Consider the following 22,563-nt stretch of genomic DNA (forward strand, 5'->3'; position numbering starts at 1 on the left):
CTGTTCCTCTTTCCCGGGCAGGAACAATGCTGTATATCAATTTTGAGGGAGCTACTACCTTCTCCTAATTTGGCATTTCTGGCCCCTCATTTTCTCGAGTCACCACAGAAAACACGGCAAAATAAATGAAACTGTAATAGCTGGCTGTGGGCTCTGCAGTATCCTCCCAGCCACATTATCGTGACATTAATGTCTCACAACTATCACAAATATTGATGTGGGACATACCCACATGTTCACGATTTTCAGCGTGGAACAAACACGGGCTGTGGGTAATTTCCAGCTGAACAGTTTAGATTTCACAGAATTACTCTGAAGGTGCTAACCTGTTCATTCCTCAGGATGAAGCAGTACCCCCTGGGCCCATAAACATCTGTTCATATCCTGCAGCCATGCTTCCCCTATGCTGATCCTATCTGGGAAATGCATATCCTGATTCCTTTTCCAAACAACCACATTCTTACTAATTGAAAATAAAGGAAGAAAATATGGAAGATAATCAACTGGACACACATCAGGACACACAAGCAGTATCTGGCATGACCTACATATAACTGCATCTGTGCTAGTCTTTTCTAAATGAGCTGCTTAACAAATTAGTGGAGAATAACTAGCAAGAAATTCAAGGGACTGTAACAGTCTTATATCTGGGAAAATAAAGCAGACTAAAAAATATGGGTTTTTCTGAGCGGCAACTTAAATGACCAAATCAGTCTTCCTTCTCTTAGTCGTCTGTTAATCTACCAAGGAGTCACAAAGTTCAGATGTAAGAACATGCTGGGTTAACACATTTGTTGTCCCCTTATTTCACCCTGTTTTCAACAAGCACCCTCCAATACACACGGAACCTTTCAGCAAACTCTAATTCCATTATTGTCTAAAACATTCCCAGTGATTTTTGCAAGGCTCACTCTCCCAGAAAAATGACCTCTGGAGGACAAGCCATTGGGGGATATCTCCTTATGAAGGATTCCCCAAATCCTTTGTAAGAGGGAAGAGAATACCATTTGAAATTAATGGCAAAATAACCTCCTATGGATCTGAGAGGCCTCCAGAGAACACATGGTCGATACTACCCTGCAACAACTTCAGTTTACTTGAAGCTTCTCTGCTCCACAGCTCATGCTCTCACAAGAACACATTCATACGCAGGATTCACCACCTTCTATGACAGTGGACCCAACAACTCTGCCAAGAGTTGTCCTTAGAATCAAAAATATCTAAGGAGAGACAGTGCTTCCTCCTTTCTGTTCCTTGCTCCTTTCTAAGCCACCACCTTCCTCTCTCTGATGCCAAAGCGACACATTCTAGTGTGGTCCAGCACAGCATTTTTTTCCTGCATTTTGGGTTGTGGGGTTTTTTTGTAGTCCACAAGACAGCCTAATGAAGGGAGGCCCACATGAAAGAAAACTCAAAAGACTAAAATAATGAGTCTGGCTCACAAGGACAAGAAACATTTTTACACATCACAGCCAGCTTGCCAGCCTTTGTGCAATGGTCTAAGTTGTGATATATGATTTATTCATTTGTTTTCCTACTCATTTGAATTTCATATTATAAGACAGTTTTTTTTAAAAAAAACTGACAAGAGCAGTAATTTATTTCATAACAGATTTTCAGAAGACTTAATAAGCTCTTATTTAGTGCAGAAATCCAAACACTGTGTCATTAAACAACCCTGCCTGTCGAAGAGAAAATGCTTCAAACTCTTAGCCCTAAGACAGACACGCACATCTTAAAAGACTCCATCTTGAACCCAGTTCTCCTCTTATCCTGCAGCTGAACTGCACGCAGGATCACGCTAGCCGAAGAGCGTTTTTTAACAGGCTTTGAAGGGCTGGAAAATGCTCTCTGCGTGTTTCGTGTTTCACACGCGGCATCTGCGAGCGCCGGAGCCGGCGAGCCGCGGGCAGGCTCGGTGTCAGACCGCCCTCTCACGGCAAGCGCCGGGGCAGGAGCGCCGCCCGGCCCCGGGACACGACAGGGATGTCAGGGATGGTCCCTTACACCCAACATACGTAGGCATCAGCACATGCAACCGGCACCTTCCAAATTTCAAGCTGGAAGCAGGTCTTTATGCTCTGGCTTCTCCGCCAAAATGACAAAAGCTTCCTGGCCGTCTGTGCATCGCACCAGAGTTTCGCTGCCTTTTTGTCCTTGCACTCAGCAGAATTTGGCGCTGGGACTGGATTATCTATCCCTCCTTCTGCACTCTGGGTCTGTAAATTCTGGCCTCACCAAAGCACTGCGATCTCTGCCTTAATAGCCTTGTATTATGGTTTGAAACAGCCCTCTAGGGCACTGCAACAGGATAGTGCGGGGCAGTATCTTACCTCCTCTCACCTACCCTTCATCTCTTCCATTCCCACCTTATCCCAATCATATCTATCAGGGAGGACAAATACAGAATTAATTCTGTTAGTCTCAGACAAAGTAAGAGAGAATTGCACTGCTGGAACAGTATAAAAGAGATTGCAATTCAGACCAGAATCTGTATCCTCATTACAGCTGCACATTAAAGAATATCATGACTCTCAGGCATTCCTGAAAAAAAAAACCTACACAAATTCAATCACTTTTTCTCCATATTGAGATTTAAGTCCTAGAACACCACACGCATACCAGCATTGCTTTGAAACAGTAACAGATAGGTATGTCACAGTTGTTTTGTGGCTTGTTGTATAGAAAACTGTATTACAAAGAGGATAAAGCATGTCACACAGAGGATAAAGCATGTCACACAGAGGACCGGACAGTAGCTGCCTTTGCAACTTCCGAAGATCAACAGAAATACACCTAATTTTTCATAAGGACACCAAGTACTCAACTCTTTTGGGACAAAATGTAGTACAAAACTAGGGTCAGGACACCATAATTGATGTCTGAGCGAGGCAGGAATTATAATAATCATTTTTTTTCATGCTATTATTTAACATACAATACCTGTTCTGCAATGCTGCACCATGCTTGAGTTGCTTGCCATTTTGAAGGTCCACACTTAAAAAGAAGCTAAACTGACAGTGGCTAGCCCATAAATGAAGGCATGTCCTCATGAACCCTACTACAAAGTCAGACAATAGGGAAATCCATGCATTTCTATTTGTTGCTGCAAAGCAGGACGGCCTGGCAACTACACAGGTAGAACCCCAAAATCTTTCCCTCCCTGCTGCATGTGGATGAGCATGGAAAAAACCCCCAGGGTTGACAGCACTTAGAAGTATGGTGATTTTGGTATCAATTTTACAATAAGGAGGATTTCTTTCGCACTGTCATCGCAACACTTCTTTGCTGCTGCATGACGTTTTGCTTGTTCCTGTACCCAGAGAGATGCTCTGGTAGCAGCTGAAAGGAGGGAGGGAGGGAGGGAGGGAGGGAGGGAGGGAGGGAGGGAGGGAGGGAGGGAGGGAGGGAGGGAGGATGGAAGGAAGGAAGGAAGGAAGGAAGGAAGGAAGGAAGGAAGGAAGGAAGGAAGGAAGGAAGGAAGGAAGGCAGGCAGGCAGGCTGGCTTACCTTGTGTTGTCCCGTCCAGTCCCATGAGACATTTCATTGCCCTGATGATTTGCTCTGCTACGGGGGGACACATGGATGTGGCGTACACAGCACTGTGAGAATGAGTTCGTAAAAAGTCCACAAGGCCCTTACACAAGCAAAACAAAGCATGAATGAGCTTTGAGCTGGCCAAACAGCAGATCTCCCTCTTAACTACTGCAGGAGTGGGAATGTGCAAAAGGAAGAGGACGTTTCACCAGCTACTGGATTGCATTCTTGGCTGCCACTGCTAATACATGGCCTGAAGAAATATCAGGCAGGTGCAAATGCTTTACCATATAAGCGGGGCAATTACAGCTGAAATAAAAGTCTGGAATAGAATAATGTTTACTTCTGTGCTAAGGCTTATTATAAAGGAGCCAAAATAATTTCAAGACCGGTGAACAGCTGCACTTAAAACAACGCTCTGGTAATGAAACAAAGGCTATATGACATCAGTAAAGGTCCTCTGCCATATGATCTAGCCCAGGAAAAGCAACCTTACTGGCATCTTTGTCTATAAGCACATAAATTTCCAATCAAAACTTTCAATCAGTATGGCAGGGACAGTCATGTCAGAGTTGGTGTAATTGCTTTAACATTTCCTAAGAACAAATTAACTAAGAATACAATCTGCCCTCTTAGAAAAACCATTGATACACTGTAGGCATGTCTAAAACACCAGTAACTCTCCTGAATCCAGGCATGCAGCAGAAATTCAAATCTTACTAAGATCATAATTGTTAAAACAACGAATATGTCCCAGGGCAAAATACCAGAGTAACAGTTACCACACTAAAAGCTGAGTGCATGCTAGTGAGACAGGCTTAAAGATCGACTTCGATAAAAAAATACCATCAGAAAATACAATCCAGTGAGAGTAACACAAAACACTACCAAAACACTGTATGAGTCCACACAGTAACTCCAGTGGCGAGGACAAAGATTTACCTAACCTTACACAGGTTGTGTGCATGGCCATTTTGCAATTGTATTCCTGAGGGTTTGGTAAAAAGCTAAGAAGGCTTCTGGGCTCCAGCTGATGCAGAATAAACAGCGCCACTGTGAGTTTTTGGCTGCAGACAGGAACGTAAGTGGGTGAATGGGTGAGCAGCCTTCCAAGGCTGAGAAGCCTGAGGCTAAGCTTAGTGATACACACAGGCATGAAAAGAGTGACCTGTTTTCACTTAAAAAGGCTTCCAAGGATTAGAGTATAAATTACATAGGACTACTTTTCACAGGTCTAATCTTTCTATACTTTCTAGCTACATTACCCACATTGTCTTTGGTAAGAAACAAACATACAGACACGAATTCAGGAAGCCAAGGAAACAAAGAAAATTGATTCTTGATATATTATGACTTACTTGGTTTTAAGACCTCCAGGGGCAAACCCCAAAAAGACAGTAAGAAATGCACAGTTTATACTTTCTTATAGCCCTTTTATTCTACTGTAGGGCTGCCCTTATTAATGTTATCCTGACAACAACCATATGGGCTGTCTAAACAGGCTTCCCACTCATTCAGCAGACTGCTTAAAAAGTACATTCAGCTGGGTATGAAAAGAGAAAATAATCAGCAACCATTTGATCTCCCTGTCAAGCAACAAAACCAATGACATTTCACAATGGTGCTGATTATGCTTTCTCTTCTACACCCCCAGTTAAAGCAAGCTCAGCTCTACTTTTTGTTGACATCTGTTGTTGGCCAGAGATTGTTTTGTTAATGTACATGGAGCAACTGAGGACACGGAGTTTACTATTGCAAAAGGCCCCCAGTAACCTCTTTCTCCATTCTCCTAAAAAATGCAACTATGTCAATCCACAACTCTAGGAATTGTATTATCAGTGGATGAAACTGTGGTTTTAATCTCTCAATATTGCTCCACACACTGTTTACAAATGTGAAACAAAGTAATGAGCAATCTGCATGCAAATTAATGTAGGGAAGTGTATTAGCCAACCACAACCCGTCCAAACATTTCCAAGACAAACAACAATCATCAGGGTGGCACAGAATAACCCAACTCAAGCAAATTACATAATACGAACATGAGACAAAAATAAGAAAGTCTGACTGTCTGATGTGCATTTGGGAGTCGGGCAAAAATGATGCTAACTTTAGAACAGTGCTCGTGTTAAGCAGTCTGTTCAAAAAGATACTGAAATATATCACACACCATCCAAAAGCAGTCCCCACACCCTTGATGTGAAATTGTTCATGACTTCCTTCTACCTTTTTGCCAGCTATGTATCCTCCAGCTGCGCCGAAGCTCTTTGTGAACGTTCCCATTAGCACGTCAACGTCATCGGGACTCATCCCAAAGTACTCCACGACTCCTCGGCCCGTTGCTCCCACTGCTCCAATGCTGTGAGCTTCATCCAAGTAGAGGTAGGCTTTGTATTTGTTCTTCAAGGAGACGATCTCTGGCAGGCGCACGATGGACCCTTCCATGCTGCTCATGGAGAGAATCAGGGGTGAACAACAAACCCTGGGCTCCTTCCCATACTGGCAGAAAATATAGTCATTAATCGCCTCATTCCACCAAAGTTCTTCTGGAATCTCAATTTTTTTACTTACAAGCCAAAGAAAACTCGCAACCCGTTCCCGCTTGCAGGTGAGTACAAAACAGTTAAACGGTTTTAGATTTAAAATGTTCAAAACCAGTCAAAAAGTCTTTGAATGTTTGTAAATTGTCAGTGTGTCAGAGGAGAAAAGGAAAGGTGTAAAGCAAGGTGGTGATACTTACCCTAAGCAGCACATTACAGTTCATCTCTACAGAACAAATATTATAAAAAACTTCTATAATTCAGTCTGGTCCTTGCTTACTTCATTGTCAGCTACTGTGGCAATATTTGGGCATAACAGCTCCAGAGCAAATTCATCTGGTGCAGAGGAGTTGGGTCCAACATACACTGGAGATGGGCCATGTGAAACCCAGAGCTGGTGCCATAAACTCTAAGCATTCCCAGTCTTCACAGAATCAGGGATTAAAACAGGCAGCTGAAATCCAGTCTTGCCAATTTTTGCTTCGATATGTACTTTTTAGGAAATGTAGCCTGCTACCTAGTAATCAAAAGGAAAAGTTTCCATTCCTTTTCTTTTTACTTTCTTACAGCCATGCAGAAAAACCAAGTATCTGGAACTGGCACAGGTTGTCCAGAGAAGCTGTGGATGCCCCATACCTGGCAATGTTCTAAGCCAGGCTGGATGGTGCTCTGAACTAGGTGCACTAAACCTGGTTTAGTGGAAGATGTTCCTGTCCATGGCAGGGGGGGCTGGAACAAGATGAGCCTTCAGGTCCCTTCCAACCCAAACCATTCCATGATTCTGTGATTAATGGTGTACTGAGATTTATAGAAATGAGATTATAAATTTTTTGCACTGCTGGCAGTCATGTCAGTAAATGAGAAGGCATGGAGGAGGTGTCCAGCAAAATGAAAGCACAGGGAGATAAATAAGAAATGCTCTCTGATCCCATAAAGACGACACGCGCAGAATGTTGCTGTGAAGACTTGTGTCTTGAAAACCTTTGTGAGATGACTACAGCTATGCTTGGATATGCTCAGATCCACTCAGTGCTCATTTCATAACAAGTTAATCGTGTTCTCTTCCACTAGCTGTAGTAAGCAGGTCTTTAAAAGCTAAAAATATCCTATCAAACACAAAGTCAGTGTGCCATGTGCCAGGAAAACCAGGGCTCTGTGGCTAAGGCTAAGGTGAATCCACTTGCAAATGCAACAAGTTTCAGATCACCAGAAACATGGAGTTTGGTTCCAAATAGCAAGTTCAAAAGAGAAGTGCAATCAATAGCATCTTGGAAGTTTTTGGATACTGCACCAATGGCTTTCACAGGCTGCTTTGTTGCCACTTTACTTGTACTGTGCAGCTGGAAATTTGGCACCACAAAAGGAGCACCATGTGCTTTTTAGCACTTGGGAAATTTCTGACAATTTTAGTCCTTGTCCATCCTTTGGTCTCCTGAGTAAGCTTGGAAACTGGTCTCTAGTTTTGAAGGAGATCTGCCCAAAGGCAAAAGGCAAGTCTCCATTAGTGTAACAGCATGGGGGAGCAGCCATGGACAAGGGTTGCCTGTGCTGTTCACACTGGGAGGTTCAGAGAGCCTGGCTGTGTGTGCCTGGAGGCATATTTTTGGCTGTTGGTGACTGCTGGCAAATCTTGTCCGTCTGTCTTGCCCAACCATAAAAGAAGCAGCTGTGGGACTGTGTGTTGGCACCATGGTCCCTTGCAGCAAAGAAGGGTGGGCTTGTACTGCACTGGGGACTGGACTTTCTCACTTTTCCCAAATGGCACTTGGCACTGGGGGAGAAGCAATTTCAACTACCACAGCTATTTTCCTAGTGAATACAAGGGCAGAGCCCACAGTCCTCACACAGCCCAGAGTCAAAGCATTAGTCAGCTAAAATGAGCCACTGGGTGTGCTTGGACATGCACCATCCTATGTGCTGGGCCTGGCAGCTTCCAGCTGTGTCTGGCTGGTCTGCAGGGAGAGCCAAGGAGCACCTCTGCAAACTGCAATATCACCCTCCACCTTCCAGCAATGCTTGGGCACACAAGCCAGGCAGAGAAGGACAATTATAGTTTTTCCACATTTATACAGTCTTCATTAGGCTCAGTGGCTCATGGAGATTCAGGCAGGAGAGACAGCATTGAACTTCAAAAAGAGTAAAAAAATGGTAAATTAAAAATGCTGTGTATTTGTGTAAGGGAAGGAAAGTTGTGCTGAATCTCAGAATACATGGAGCTGGTACATGGCTGATGCAAGATTTAACCCTTTAGAAGATTTAATGAAAACTTTTCTTTCTCATATGCATAGGAGATTTCTCTTGGAACTCTAAGCTGCTTAGCAAAACAAGGCACTTGTATTCAGTTTCAGTTTTGATCTACTGCTCTTGGAAGATGCTGGCTGCCATAAATGCAATAGTTGACAGAGTTCCTAAAGTGGCCTTGAAGTGTCCTAAGGTGTCCATGGAACAGATAAAGTGCTGCTGGTTGTGTACATGTTCTGTGCTGCCATTGCAACAGGGTTCAGCCCTCGTGATGGCTGAGATGAGAACTGTTTTGCTGCTTGCTCTGGTCTTGGTCTCTCTTTGGACCCTGAGAGATGGTTAGTGATATGCACGCCACTCTGTCTAGAATTGCTTCAAGATAATGATCACTTCACACAATCCCTTGGGTAGTCCAAATGAAAAGTTTACTGAATCGTTCAGTAAATGCTGATGTCAAGTGGGCTTAAACCAAAGAGCCAGAAGTGAACTGTACTGGTTCTGTCTCACTCTGGCTGGGCCATTTAGCTTTGTGTACAAATGTATTGATCTGTTTCCAGATCTGCTCAAGCACACAGGGCATACAAAAACCCCCCCAGAGGCAGATGAGCTAAAGCTAGCTCTGCCCAGGCCAGGCGTTCTCATCATGTGGTATGACATCCTGTCCTGTAGCACCAACTCCTAGCTTGGTGGCAGGGATGGAAAGCTTCCAGATTGCAGCTGATCCTCATCTCCCTTGTGTGGTGGACAGGCACAAAAACTTGTGTTAGTACACGCTCAGTTTGAATGCCCTTCCAGATGTGAGGAGGTAATCCCAAATTTTTAAAACACTCCAGTCTGAAACTTGATTCAATCAAGTTTGATGGGTCAAACCACTGATGTTCTTCCTGATGCAGCTGACGAACTGTGGACCCAGGTGCTTTGAGAGATGGGAGGTGTGTGCTTGTCATGGTCACTTCACTTGGAACACAGGCTTGCCCTTGACACGATACTGATGGTTTTTGTCCAGTTTATCTTGAAACTTCTTGGGAAAAGAGGTTTCTACATTCTACTATGGTACCACAGTTTCCTTTTTTATTTTTCTCTCAGGAAAACTAATTTACAAATATACCACCTCTTCTCTACTTTATCTCTAAACATGCCCTGGAGTACCACTATCTTTTCAACATTCGAAGAGTTTATCTGTTCCCCTTTCAGGCTAGTTTGTAATTGGGAAAAATCCGTCCTTTCCTGGCCTGCTACTCACAAGACATATACATTCCACTTTAATAGTTACTTTAGGTACTGTTTTCTTACATAAACCTTGTACATTCGTACAACAATCTCTGTTTCATAGTTTAGAGCAATAATTTCAAGGTAATCTTTCAACTCTGCCCTCAACTACAACTCCATTTCAACACTAAAATGATAGAAATGTTAACCTTTAATGCTGGTCTTTGGCCAAAGACATTAAATGTTACCTCATTCCTTTCTGGAAGTCCAGTCACTTAATCCCTGGAAATAAAAAGTAACCCTGCTAAATTTCCTACACTATTGGCATTGAATCCCAAGGAACTTCTAATGCACGTGAAAAGGCATTGGACAAAATCTAACTGATCAGAGCTATTTTCTTAGCTGGAAGGGAAAATACACAAATTAAATTAAAAGTAAGGAAAAAACAAATGAAAACCAATCTGTTTCGATCAATTTCTGATAACTCCCCATAACTTCTGCCCTGGGCCTTGCCCTATCTGACTCTTAAGTAAATAAGCATGGAAGAGAGCAGAAGCCCACCACAAACCATGTAAGAACACAGTAACTGATTAATCCTGAACTGGAAATGGTAAAAGCCAAGGAAAACATTAGCTGGAGTTCAAATAATAAAAATACGATTTAGCAAGTCCGTTTAACTTGTGCCCTGGTCGCTGCCAAAACTTGTTCATGCTTTTTGGAGTCAAGATTGATGGCTAGATGGTCTCCCTCAGTTTGGAACACAAATGGAATACATTTGCTCCTAGGCTGGTCCAAGTTAAGAACCAGCTTTCACTAGGAGTTACATTTACTTTTGATGACTTTTTTTTTTTTTTTTTCCCTTTTGAAGATAATAGAGACATTAAAAAGCAAACAAACATATACTTAGTGCTATTTATTTGACATGTAGCTTGAGTGCTTCCCAAGTCGAGGGGCCATTTATGCCTTCAGTTGTAACCAAGCAAAAGCTGTGGTTTTTGGTTTCAAACACAAGTCTGATTTCCAGAAATGCTCATGTTGGCTAACAATGACCCTTTTCAAATTTTGCCAGTTGCTAAGTCTAGGCTTATGCACAGTGTAAACACTTTAAGATACTCCTAATGGAAACAGAAGGCAAATTTCTTTCCATACCATAAACTTCACCATACTAAGACTATGGTGTCCCATATAACAATATATTTTAAAGAAGGAAAGCTCAGTGTTTTCTTTTAGATCTCTGGAAAAACCATTTCTGTAAAAATTTGCCAAGCCAAACTTGCAAATCAAGATATTATAACTTGGAGAATGGCTCTGACCAAGTTATTTAAATTCTGTATTTGCTGTCCCTGAAGCATAACTTAAGGAAAAAAAAAAAAAAGTATTACTATTGAAAGAAGAATACATTAAATACACTCTAACTCCTCTTAAACCTTCTTGATGAATGTTAATTTGGCAAACCTTCAAGAAAACTATCATTAGCCAATACGGGGCTGGAAAATTTTAGTCTTTCAAGAACCCTGGGCCAAGAAAGGAAAGAACATACACAAGAAAAAGAGTAAGAGTATTTCTACTCTGTCCTTTTCCAGGTTTGGTTTTTTTTTTTTTTTAATATATATATGAAATGTTCTTAGCTACCAACTGGCTCTACAGTTTCTGATCTGCTTAGACTGTGGAAACAACTAACTAACCAACCAACCTAGCTACTGCTAGGGATGGCTTCCAACAAGAGACTATTAGAGAGCTGAGCTTTGTTTTTCTTTTACTTTATGCCTTTCAGAAGCATAAACACTTAGGGCATGAGTGGTCTCAACATTATTTAGCCTTTATGGAGCTGAAGGAACTTTATGGTTCCTTTTAGTAGGTACTCTGAGGTTTAACATGCTTTTATTTTGTATTCCAACAGAAGGTTTTTTGAACTTGGGAAAATTAAATCTGGTTTGAGAATGAACTGCAAAACTACAGGAAAAGAAAACTCTACACCAAATGTAAATCTGGAAATACAGTTATAAGTTAGTATATTTAAATAGCCGTCAATGGGTTTGTCCCACTGCTTGGACTGATCCACGCCCCTGTGTTACCAGTCTACCTTCTTGTTCCCTCGTGGTCAATATCCAGGATAAAGGATTTAAAAGTGAACAAAGCTCAGCAGCTGGAACCTTTTCTGCCAGCCATGTGACCAATGGGAACATTTGTCAATAAAATGTTGGTGGTCCACTTAATTTCTGCTTGATCAAAGTCCTTAAATCTGAGCTTTCTTTTAGTAGTGCCAAGCAGTGTTTATTTGTAGTTTTGCTCTGTTTATTCTGGTTGAAAGGACATGTTCAGCCTGCTTTGGATCAGCTGATCTGCTGCTGACCAGTTTCACCTCTGAGTGACAGGTGTTTAGATAAGGACTGACTTGGTCCCTTTGCAGATGGAAAATGTTAGGCAAAAAGAAAGCACTGACAACTATGAAGTTGTGATGACATGAAATCATAAAAGATTTCTTCAAAAAAAAGCTAATTGGCTAAGCTGTGCCAGCATTTTGCAGTAAAATGGCATAAGAGGCTGCCCATGCAGACTGGCTGTATTTCAGCAACACATGATACAATCCCTACATATAAAGTTCCAATGCCACTTTTATAAACCCTGTCATGTCCTGTGAATGAGTGGTTCTGATTTCCTTCTCTCTGGGGCAGGTGTTGCTACTCCCCAGACCACCCTTGTCATGCTCTCCCTTCTCCTGTCATCATGGCAGTAACCTTGCCTAGAACCCTGCAAACTCTCTTACTGTCCAAACCTCTGCTGCTTCAGCCCTTCCTGCCTTTCCCTTCTCCATGAGCTCCCTGGCTGCCTTCCCAATGACTTATCCACACTGGAGCAGTTTTCAGGATGAAGCCCAGGATGGTGAGCATCGCTGGTGCCATTGCTTTGCTGCTCCAGTGACTGTTTGCCTTTCTAGCTGGGTGCAAGCTGCACCACGTGAGTGAACCGTAGCTGTCTGATTGAGGTGCTCTATAATTACACTGTATTTTTGATGCTGCTATTACCAGATGGATTCTCAAAGGCACTTCTGTCATTTGAATTCTTCCAGGGACTAGGGCTAGTAGCCCTGTCTTGCTCTCAGTACATCTCCCACTCAACTGTGATTTGCTAAAATCAACATTCAGAACAATGTACAGGATCTAACTGGAGCTGCAGGATAAAAGGTTCAGGCTGTCATAATGGAAACCAACCTATTCATGAGATCACAGCATGTTATTGGAACTTCCACTCTCATTAAGATTTCCCTCAGATACCCAGAGTCAGAGTTTGCCCCACTCAATTCATCATTCTGTCCTCAGAAATGATAGAATACTCATCTTTCTACAACACAAACATACCTGTAAATGCCCTCCACGAGGATGATAATTTTTCTCCATGCTCTGTGGGTGCGAGGCTGTCCATATATTATTGCATCTCTCAGCAACTTCTCGAGGCTCTGCATATCTTTATTTAAAAACAAGAAAAAGGAGGAAGGAAAAACATTAACAAAGATTTTTCACAAGAACTTTCAATTTTCTCTTGGGTGCTATTTTTTCCTATGCAGCAAAAGACAACATTTAAAAAAAAAAAGTGTCCTAAAGACAAACTTCCTTTATTAAGTAGGCAAGACCCAACAATTTCTTTCATAGGTGTGAATTTGGTGACAAGAAGAGTTATAAAAAGCTTCCAGTTATGCACCTGATCTGGGAAACTTCTCGAAATACTCGGCATACATTTATATTTAAAAGCAAAAGGGAATCACTTTGCTTCAGCACTGAGGCTAACTGCCAGCAGTTCTGGGTAGGAGCTGCTGATGCTCATAATTTATCACTGCTTCAACAGTGAGTTTTGGTTGCTTTCCAATCAGAAGGTCATGAACAACAAGCATTTCTTCAGCAAAGGTTTTGACAAGGCTGCGTGAAGCACATCAGGACGGCAGCAAGAGAAGTCTTGTCCTTCTCAAGAAGGAAAGCAAGTGGAAGGCTGCTGAGGAGAGAGGAAGAGACAGGCGGATACATGCACATTGTATGGATACACTAATTTAGTGCTTAAATGCTTGGCACCGGTGCGACTTCATTATAAGGAGGCTTGGAACAAGGTTATGATCCTTAGCTGCTTCCTTAAGGGCTGAGTGTGGGTCATCTAAAAAAAATTCTTGAAGGAAAGCCATTGAAATTTTGAAAAAGATGGAAGAAGCAAGAAAAAAATACCACAGAAATCAGGGTCAGGCCAAATGTGAATCTCAATGCACCAGCATTATGGGGTCCCCAATGAATGGATACTCTTCAAAATGACTTATTCTGGTACTTTTCAGGAACCCGTATCGGCATTCCAAAATGTTTTCCAAGAACATACTACAGAGTCTCATAATACCCAAGAAACACTAAATATCAGCTCAAACTGATAAAGCTCAAGCTGAGAAAATCAATGGCATTTTTCCACAATATAACCTCATTTGCTTCAGCAACACATCTTAACACAGTTGATACAACTTTCTACAATAGCACAAAGTGAACCTCTAAAATGAATTGTCCCCAGAAAAAAAAAAATACACCTTAGAAATATTAGTATTGACCCATAGCTTGGTTTCTACCTGAGGGGAATGGGTCCATTTGCACATTAGTTGTCCACTGTGAGTAACCTGTGCCCTGAGACATGGCCAGGTTATGACCTGAACCCTTCCACATCCTGATGCCTCACCTCTTCCTAGCAACATTCAGTGATCTTGGTGGAAGGTAAAGGTGCCAGCAACGAAACGCCCACTCGGCACCTGACCAAGCAACTCCCTGCTGTACTCTACAAAGCACGAAACAGGCATGGACAGTATCAGCTGCCCCTTGTCTCAGTGGTGCAATGGGCTGCACAGCACAGTGAGCGCCGAGATGGAAATGCTGCTAGGAATGATGCAATGCAGACAGCACACTTTCCACCAGATGGCAATCTAGGCAGTAAAAGTTCTTTGGTGCTTTATAAGGGAAAGTTACAACCAAGCAGAGCATTTGCAGCTGCTCACGTTCTCTTTTGTTTCTAGTAGATAATATTTAGAACTCCTCTTAAAAGGCTCCCCTCAGGATGACAGAGGGCTCACAGTAAAATCTGGATACCTCCTTTTCTCCACCAAATTATTCTCTACTGATGTCACTGTCATCTAAATCCTCTTGGGACATTTGAAACCGTCTTTTGAATCATACAGGGCTTTTCAATTCAGTGTTCTATGTGTCAGTCCAGATTGGCTCTTGACTTCAGAAAACTCATTCTGCCTCTGAGCTAGAAGCATGGCTTGAAGATTCAGTTGTTTTAGCACATTCACATGAAAAGAAAAAAAAGGAAAGAGGAGATGAAATGCATATAATTCTGTTTTAGAAAATACATGGCCGTGAATAGGTCCTCTGTCCCAACTGCTCTGGAACAAGAGACCACAGACTGCAGAGAAGAACCTCTCCAAGGGATGAGTTTCTCTTTTTTTCCCTATTCACACATAATACTGTCCTGCTGGAGTACGGGCTAAGAACATGTCACTTTGCAGGATCATGTGCAAGTGCTATCTCACTTTCTTTTTGATGTCTCATTCTGAAAAACACGTGTGTGTGACCCTTTCCGAAGTCTGTAATAGTCAACACATAATTTTTTCAGGTGCAAATGAATTTTACTGACTTTTGACTCCGTGCCTCGTTTGGAAAGGGAAACAGGCAGAAAGAAAAAAAATCTGTGACCTTTAGCATTCCCCACAAAAGGCTGCTTCTGTTTTTCAGGGTGAAAACAAAGTGCTCCATGTGCTTGTGCCTAAACTTTTCAGGAAGTGGGATATACTGAATGGCAAGAAAAAACAACTGTGCAAACCCAGGTGACTTTCAGATATCAAATTATTTACCCATTAAATATAGTTAGATTGAGAGACATTAGGACATTAAGATGATGAGCTGCACGAGTCCATCTTGAACAACCAGTTATAGAGAAAATAACAGTCCTTCCTTGTTTGACCATCGCCAGCCCACGGTTTTCAGCACCAATGGCCAACAACCACTCACCAGCCCAGAGGGTGGTGGTAAGAATTCGACTTGATTCATCAGTCAAAGCACACCCAGATCTATCCATGTTTCACTTTCCACCTTCTCCTATAGCATACTGCCCAGATATGGAGAATCATGTGTCCTAAGAGGGGACAGTGGATCTATCAGTGGGTTGGTGGACTTGCATAATAATCCTTGTTTGGGATCTCTCACAGCTACTTCAAGACTAATAGCAAGAGCACAAACTGCCAGTGGGCTGGAGCGAGTCTGGACCTGGGCAGGCAGCGTGTCATGCTGCCTCCAGTGCAGGTGGGACAGCAGGCTCCTGGAGGGAGCACAGACACGGCGTCTCCACCCCTCATCCTTACACTGTAATGCTGGGGATGTCATCACCATCCCTCTGCGTGGGCTGCAAACCTCCTGTGTGTCAGCTGAATCCTGTTTAATTAAAATAAACAGGCTGCTACTGCTCTCGTCACGTTCTCCCTTTTGCTTTGGGCTTGTAACTCTGATTTTCAGGTTCTCCCCTTTTGCACTCTCATGCAAGCTGGCACAGACCCTGTGGTATCTTTCTTTGGACCGTGGGAGTGGCGATCACTGCAGCCACAGTAACAGCCTGAGACTCCCCTCCCTGCCCCTCAATAAATACCAATCTCTCTGAAAGTAAAGGGCACTGGCTCAGAAAGCTCCCTGTCCGCATTTGGGAAGTCAGATGTGGCTTTCTCAAAGCAGAGAGGGCAGGCACAGACACAGCGTGCAGGGAGCAGGACAGACCAGTCTCCTTGCCCTGGTGGCGTCTGCATGTGTCACAGGGAATTACACGCAGCTGGATTAGGCTACAGTTCACCGATCCGGGCAACAATCTTGTCTCTGATAGGGGCCAGAGGCTTCAAGGAGCACAAAATCTTAGTGGGTAATGTGCCTATCATGCTGCTCTGTAATGGCTGTAACGCTGCCCTCCCTCCTGAAATTCAAGGGTACCTACACACTTGGAAAAAAAATTAAGGAACCAGCCTGTACCAAACCACCACAAACTCTTTGGGTTTTGCAACCAAAGGGATCTCTTTCTAATTTTTACCTGTTTGTTTATTTCTTCTATTCCCCCCCCCCCCCCCCCCATTTCATTTGCTTGCTTAATTAGTTGCACTTAGTTTCTGGCTTTTCTCTTTTTTTCTTTTTCTTTTCTTCCCTTTTCTTTCCTTCTTTTTAGCTAGAGAATATATTTGCACTGAAAGGTGAAGGCCTTCTGCCATCTAGAAGTTCCTTCAGTATTAACTACAACTCCTCCAGGTAGCTGTGCATTCTCATTAAGGTGTCCTCATGGCTCTTGTATCTGAACTCCACAGCAGTAATTTGACTGAGTAGACTGAGAAATGCCAGAGTTGGATTAACATAAATTCACAACTGTTGTCCAAGCTGGGAACTGTATTTTGTATGGACACCTGGACAGCTCACACCTGCATCACACACTTGCCATCAACCACTTGATCTGTGATAAATTAAAAAATTCCTTACTACTTTCACAGCATTGAAAAGGTGCATAAGGAGGAGCTAGGAATGTATTGCCCTGATTCCCATTTTAGATGTGGATTCAAACACCAGATTACAGGCTGGATTTTCCCCTGACCAATGTGCTTGGTTATGCCTTGCGACGCCGTCTTCCTTACAGGATCACTTGTTCTGACTGCTCAATGAAATGCCCTTGAAATGAAGAGAACTGGAAATATTTATTCCCCCATGGCCTGAGTTCTGTACCTTGTCACAACATTCCCACAGACTGCTCATGCAATTGCAAACCTAAACCTGAAAACGGGACTGCAGTTGAGTTGCTTGATGCTACATGGAAAAAACGTAGTAGAATTAGAAAGAGTAAACAAATCCTAAGCCTTGTACGGTGCATTCTTTTACAGGCTGCTAAGAACAGAACTCATTTGGATGTAGTTAGTCCATAACACCCTCATCTGTTCACTGAAGGAACACCTGACACCAGTATAAGACCCCTTATAAAAGGGGTGAGAGAAAGGGTGCCGTGAGAGAAGCTTTGATAAAATCACAGGCTGCTTAATGGTTAAATATTTGGTTTTGCTTTTCAGGTTTTATTGGGAAGGGTCAAGGATTTTGGCTAATACTTAACCAGATGAAGGTCAGAGATCCTGAAAGAGGGCTTTTAAATGTATGGTTTTCTTAAAAGATTGCCTTAGAAATTTAAAAACAAAACAAAACAAAAGAAAAACAAGCCAACAAAAAACCCCCAAAACTTACGGGTGATAGATAGGTCAATCTCTCCCTGAGCCAGGAAGTAAAAAAATCTGAGTTTACTCCCCATTTAGATGAAGGACTCCCAAGCCTGTCACTTGGGGAAGGTGGGAGAGGCTCCCTGGAGCCCAAGGGGAGATGTTTTAGCCTCCCACCTTCTCCCAGTGCACACTGGCTGTTGGCTGCATTCCAGTGCAGCAATGCAGCTCTTCCCTGTCTTCCTAAACAAATCACTGCCTGGGAAATGGTAACCTGAGTGGTGTCCACACCAACAGCAGGGGAGACAAAAGGCAGGTGCTTTATGGGCAGGTCAGAATGGTTTCAGTCCATTGAAACACTACTGCATACATTTAGGACTGCTTAGACCCTAAAATAAAATGGAAAAAAAAAAAAATAAAATCCCCTAGACCTGCGATTCAGAGCAGGGGCACCAGGGAGCTGAACTTTGCTGCTTGTGCTCACAAAACACCACAAATGCCTGACACAGAAAAACTCCCTTAAAGGCCAAAACCCATGTGCCAATACTGCCATGCCCTTAGCAGGGTGAGGACTAGAGACAGTGTTAATGAAAACCCACAGGAAGGGAAGGCTTTGTTCAGTAGTTTTTATTTGTTGGGCTAAGATGGAATATTCTCTTACATTTCTCTCATACAGATGACCTCTAGGTGTGTGTGCCTGTGCATTTCTCTCAGCCCAGGTCTGTAAATTCCTGTCTGTTTACAAGGAAGGGATTGTTCAATGGCAGGCAGGATGGAGGGCACATTCCTATGTCCAAATAAAAGCAGACTTACAGGTCCACAGCACATTTTTTTTCCATTATTTATTTTAAGTCTTGAAAACCTTCTTATACACCCATGCAATGTTTTTGTCAAAAAGGAAAGACATCCAAATGCCTTTTATTTCACCCAGGAAAACACAGAGGTCTGAGGATTTTGTCTGTTCTAGAAAAACTACTCAGATATTTTATGGATAGTGTAAGGTCTAAGAGAGCTACCCACTTATTGAAATAGAACTTCATTACCCTTTGTAAGAATAAAAACCACATTATACATAATTAAGGTAATACATAGAGACTCTTTCTTGTCTTACAAAGGAAATAATTCTCTATTAGTAACAAAATAATATTTACTTTTGAAAAATGACAAATCAATCCTCTATTACAGATTTCATGCTTTGAAATAAAGTAACAGTTTTACAGAATTACCTACAGTACAGCCTTTGAAAGACGAAGGTACTACACAGCAAGTTTAAAATGGTAGATTTTACTCTCTTCTCTTTGAAATATTTTTATCATAGGGCAAAGTTTTGTATCATTTTTCTTTTGATAAAGAGTTTTTCCATAACAGAGCAGGGAAAGGAAAGGAGAGAGATTCATGCGCTTGTTAGAACCTGATGGGGAAATCAATGCTTATTAAAGATCTTAAAGCAATAGCTTAAAGTGCAAAGTTTTCTATTCATGCACAAGGCCACCACAGCAGAAGGAACTTTGCATTCACACCACACAGTGTGACACAGAGCACAGCTCCATTCCTCTATTCCTGAGCATGACAATGACAGCACGAGCACACTCTGACAATTTGGGCATGCCTGTGTATGCCACATACTCACACATTAGCTAGAATGAATCCGGGAGCATAAGCAACACTGCTCTTGTCTAACAAAACAAACATCTGTCTAACTGAAAATTCCCAAGCTGGAATTTTTGGTTACTTAATTAATACATTTTTGGTACTTAATTTTTTTTCCTGTACTGACTTGTGTTATGCTACTCCCTGACAGACTGAGGGCACAAGGCTGTCTGCTCCATTTTGGGTGAGAGGACTACAAAACCTAGTCCTGCTGGGTTCTGCTTTCCACTCCTACCTCCCCCAAAACACATCCTATTTCCCCCAAAGCAAAAGGCACATACATACATCTCCGCACACATGATTTTAGCTGTTAGTGATGTGCAACTCATGGGTATGATTAAGGAAATATTAAAAGACACAACTTCCTAACCAAGCTGAAAGAAAGCATGAGCACGTGAAGCTTCTTCACATGAAGTGCTCTCTAAATGCAGCTTAAGATCAAGACTACAAAATTGTGACAACAAAAGCTGTCACTCAATTCCAAACAGTATTTGTAAAAGTTTTCACAGTTTCATTCTGGAACTAAGTTAAGGTGATGTCTCAGCAATGGCATACAAGACTGACTTTGAAAAATAAGATCTGTAATCTAGAAACCAATGAGTTTTTCCAAAGCAAGTTAGATGGGCTTCCACTGAGGTTTGCCAAGATCCTTGAAGGATGTGTCTGCATTTTCCAGGGCTAGATTAGTGCTGTTTGGTTAGCTCACTATTATTTTTAGGTTCACCCAGTATTCAGAAGAGCATCAGCTTTAATTTACTGTCAGTTCAACAGAAGCTGGTTAGGCATCAGGTTCTGGGGAGGGGAATGAGATACTGAGAGATGGTTAGAGACTGAATTCCTTAAAGCCAGCATGACAGCTCCAGGTCACATCTTCAGAGCTGAATACACTCCTCACACTGGAATGTTTTCTGAAATGATGTGGGAAGTGACACAAGCCAGCTGGACTGCATGCAGCATAGGTGGGTGGAGAGGCTGAGAACGTCTCGATTTGGGTAGTAAGAGGTCAACCTGCAAGATGTGATGTAACCTGATTGAATGGGATAAGGATTCGAACAACCAAGGAAAAGCTGATAAAAGACTGGTGTGGCAACCATGCTTAGCATATCCAGATTTGTGGAAGTGGACCAAGCTGGAGTATACTACAGGTTAATCTATGAATAATTAATTCTGCAAAAATATTTGTGGTTCAGATGGTTTTTAATCCTTGAATGATCTTCAGAAATTGCTTCTGGCCCAAATTATGAATTGATATTAATTATAACAACATCTTATATTATAACTGTAGTGTGCTTTTCATTCCAACTCATCCTTAGGCCTTTTACAGCATATGCATAATTCATTTTTGCTCCCCTTGGGGCTGAACACAACACCTAGTAAAGAGAAGGGATTGTATTAGCCATTAAGAAAGTTAATCAGACCACTCTTCTGATTTCTCACCACTTCACTAACTTCTAAACCTTTCCTGCAATCACTGCCTGGTGGCAGCAGTGAGGATGGAAAAGGGAACTGCAATGGGGTACAAGGGAAAAGAACAAGCTCCTGTCATCAAAGGCAGTCCCAATATCTCTGACAGTAACGACAGCAGCATTAACTAAGTCAAAGTTAAAGACCATGAGCATTTTAGAAGATAACTGTACAATTGCAAAGTTAATGTGTGACTTCTGTACTAAAATTCTATTTTAAAGAATATTTGGGATGATGCTGTTGATATAACCATCTGCATCTCTGCTACTGGATCCCTGGGAATTCAGAGTAACCACTTCAAAGAATGCCATATGTTAAGGTAACTCTGGTTTCACTGAACTTGCTGGAAACAGAGGCATGTTTTTTTTTAAGTGTGTTTCTACTGTTCGGGCTACAATGACAATAACAACAAAACTTTTGTGGCAGCAGACAGTCATTCAGCAAGTCAAAAAGACACAACAGCAATTATAGTATTGCACTATTAATTTTTCCCATCAGAAACCGCTCATAATATTAAACAGTTGATCCTCCTGCCCAGACAAAAGCATCATCTGAGAACTGACAGCAAAGTAAGCACTGAAAGAAATCATTCTTGCCTTTGAGATGTGTATAGGTCTGTCTCTAAATTTTTCCAGCTTCAATACTCACTATTATGCTTGAAGATTCTAATAGTGGCACCTGAAAGCCTCGCACCGAGAACGAGAGAAGTGTGGTTCAATTCATCACTTAAGATGAGGCAGCCCTGTGGAGAAGGAGTACAGTGAGCATCTGCAGGAACTGGGAGGCTGCTGGCTCATGTGCCTGTGTGTGCCAGCATACAAACTTGTCTAAAACAGCATTTCACTAATCAAGCTGTAAGGGTTAAACATGAATTTAATTTTTCTGGCACTTTCCTGAACGTGCAGGGGTGCACTGCAAAGGCAGGCTGAAATACTGAGATAAGATTCTCAGGCATTCCCAGGTGGTGCATGGGGGTCCAATATTTCCTGTAACTGGAAGTTACAGCCCATTTTGGGTTGTAAGGAAAATGCAGCCACCACCCCACATATAAAGGCTGTATGACAATAGTGTAAGGAGGAGTAATGCTGAGGCTGGACTGACATCAGCACTTGGGACTGCAGAAATGACATCAGGAGACACTGATGCCTTCTAAGTGCCACCTCCATTAAGATGTGAGTGAAGTTTAGGAACCAGAGTCTTTTTCTGGTAAATACATATAGAGTTGACCTGTAGCATACTTGTTATTAATTAACTCAGCTGAAAACTCATTTTGTTTTTAGACATGAAAACAGAAATGCAGGAGAAGTAAATTTGTCTATTACATTGACAAGGGGCAGGACTCACAGTTGAAATTCAAGCTTGAACCCTTGTTTAGCTCTGCTTTCTATTAAACATGTTTTGTTGTGTTTAATTACCTGATGAGCAACACATAATTAAGTAAAAACATATTCTGGAATCACAGATCAGGCCTAGGTTGAGAGATACCCACACAATCTCTCTAGAGACTGGTTTGCAGAACTAACAGTAAGGGTAGATGCAGCTTGACAAGAAAATGTAGCTGCTAGGCTTAATAGTAGAGGATAACATAGGATTAAACCTCTCAAACACAGGGTAGTTGAATAATATTTGTGATATATATAATACATAATAATAATGTACAATAATATACACCAAAAT

At 42.1% G+C, this 22,563-nt stretch overlaps 1 protein-coding gene across 1 annotated transcript in view; it reads right to left on the reverse strand.

Moving 5' to 3' along the window:
* The window catches only part of SPTLC3 (serine palmitoyltransferase long chain base subunit 3), a 78,486-nt gene that overhangs the window by 13,384 nt on the left and 42,539 nt on the right, over nucleotides 1–22,563 (reverse strand). The window contains exons 6-9 of the mRNA XM_066180360.1: nucleotides 21,535–21,628; nucleotides 12,887–12,992; nucleotides 5,764–5,983; nucleotides 3,511–3,637 (exon numbers count right to left, since the gene is read on the reverse strand). Coding sequence (XP_066036457.1) covers nucleotides 3,511–3,637; nucleotides 5,764–5,983; nucleotides 12,887–12,992; nucleotides 21,535–21,628 — 547 coding nt within the window. The remainder of the gene's footprint in view (nucleotides 1–3,510; nucleotides 3,638–5,763; nucleotides 5,984–12,886; nucleotides 12,993–21,534; nucleotides 21,629–22,563) is intronic.

This window comes from Chamaea fasciata, unplaced genomic scaffold, assembly GCF_029207755.1.
Source record: "Chamaea fasciata isolate MVZ Bird 193981 ecotype frontalis unplaced genomic scaffold, bChaFas1.0.hap1 SCAF_3, whole genome shotgun sequence".
Lineage (NCBI taxonomy): Eukaryota > Metazoa > Chordata > Aves > Passeriformes > Sylviidae > Chamaea > Chamaea fasciata.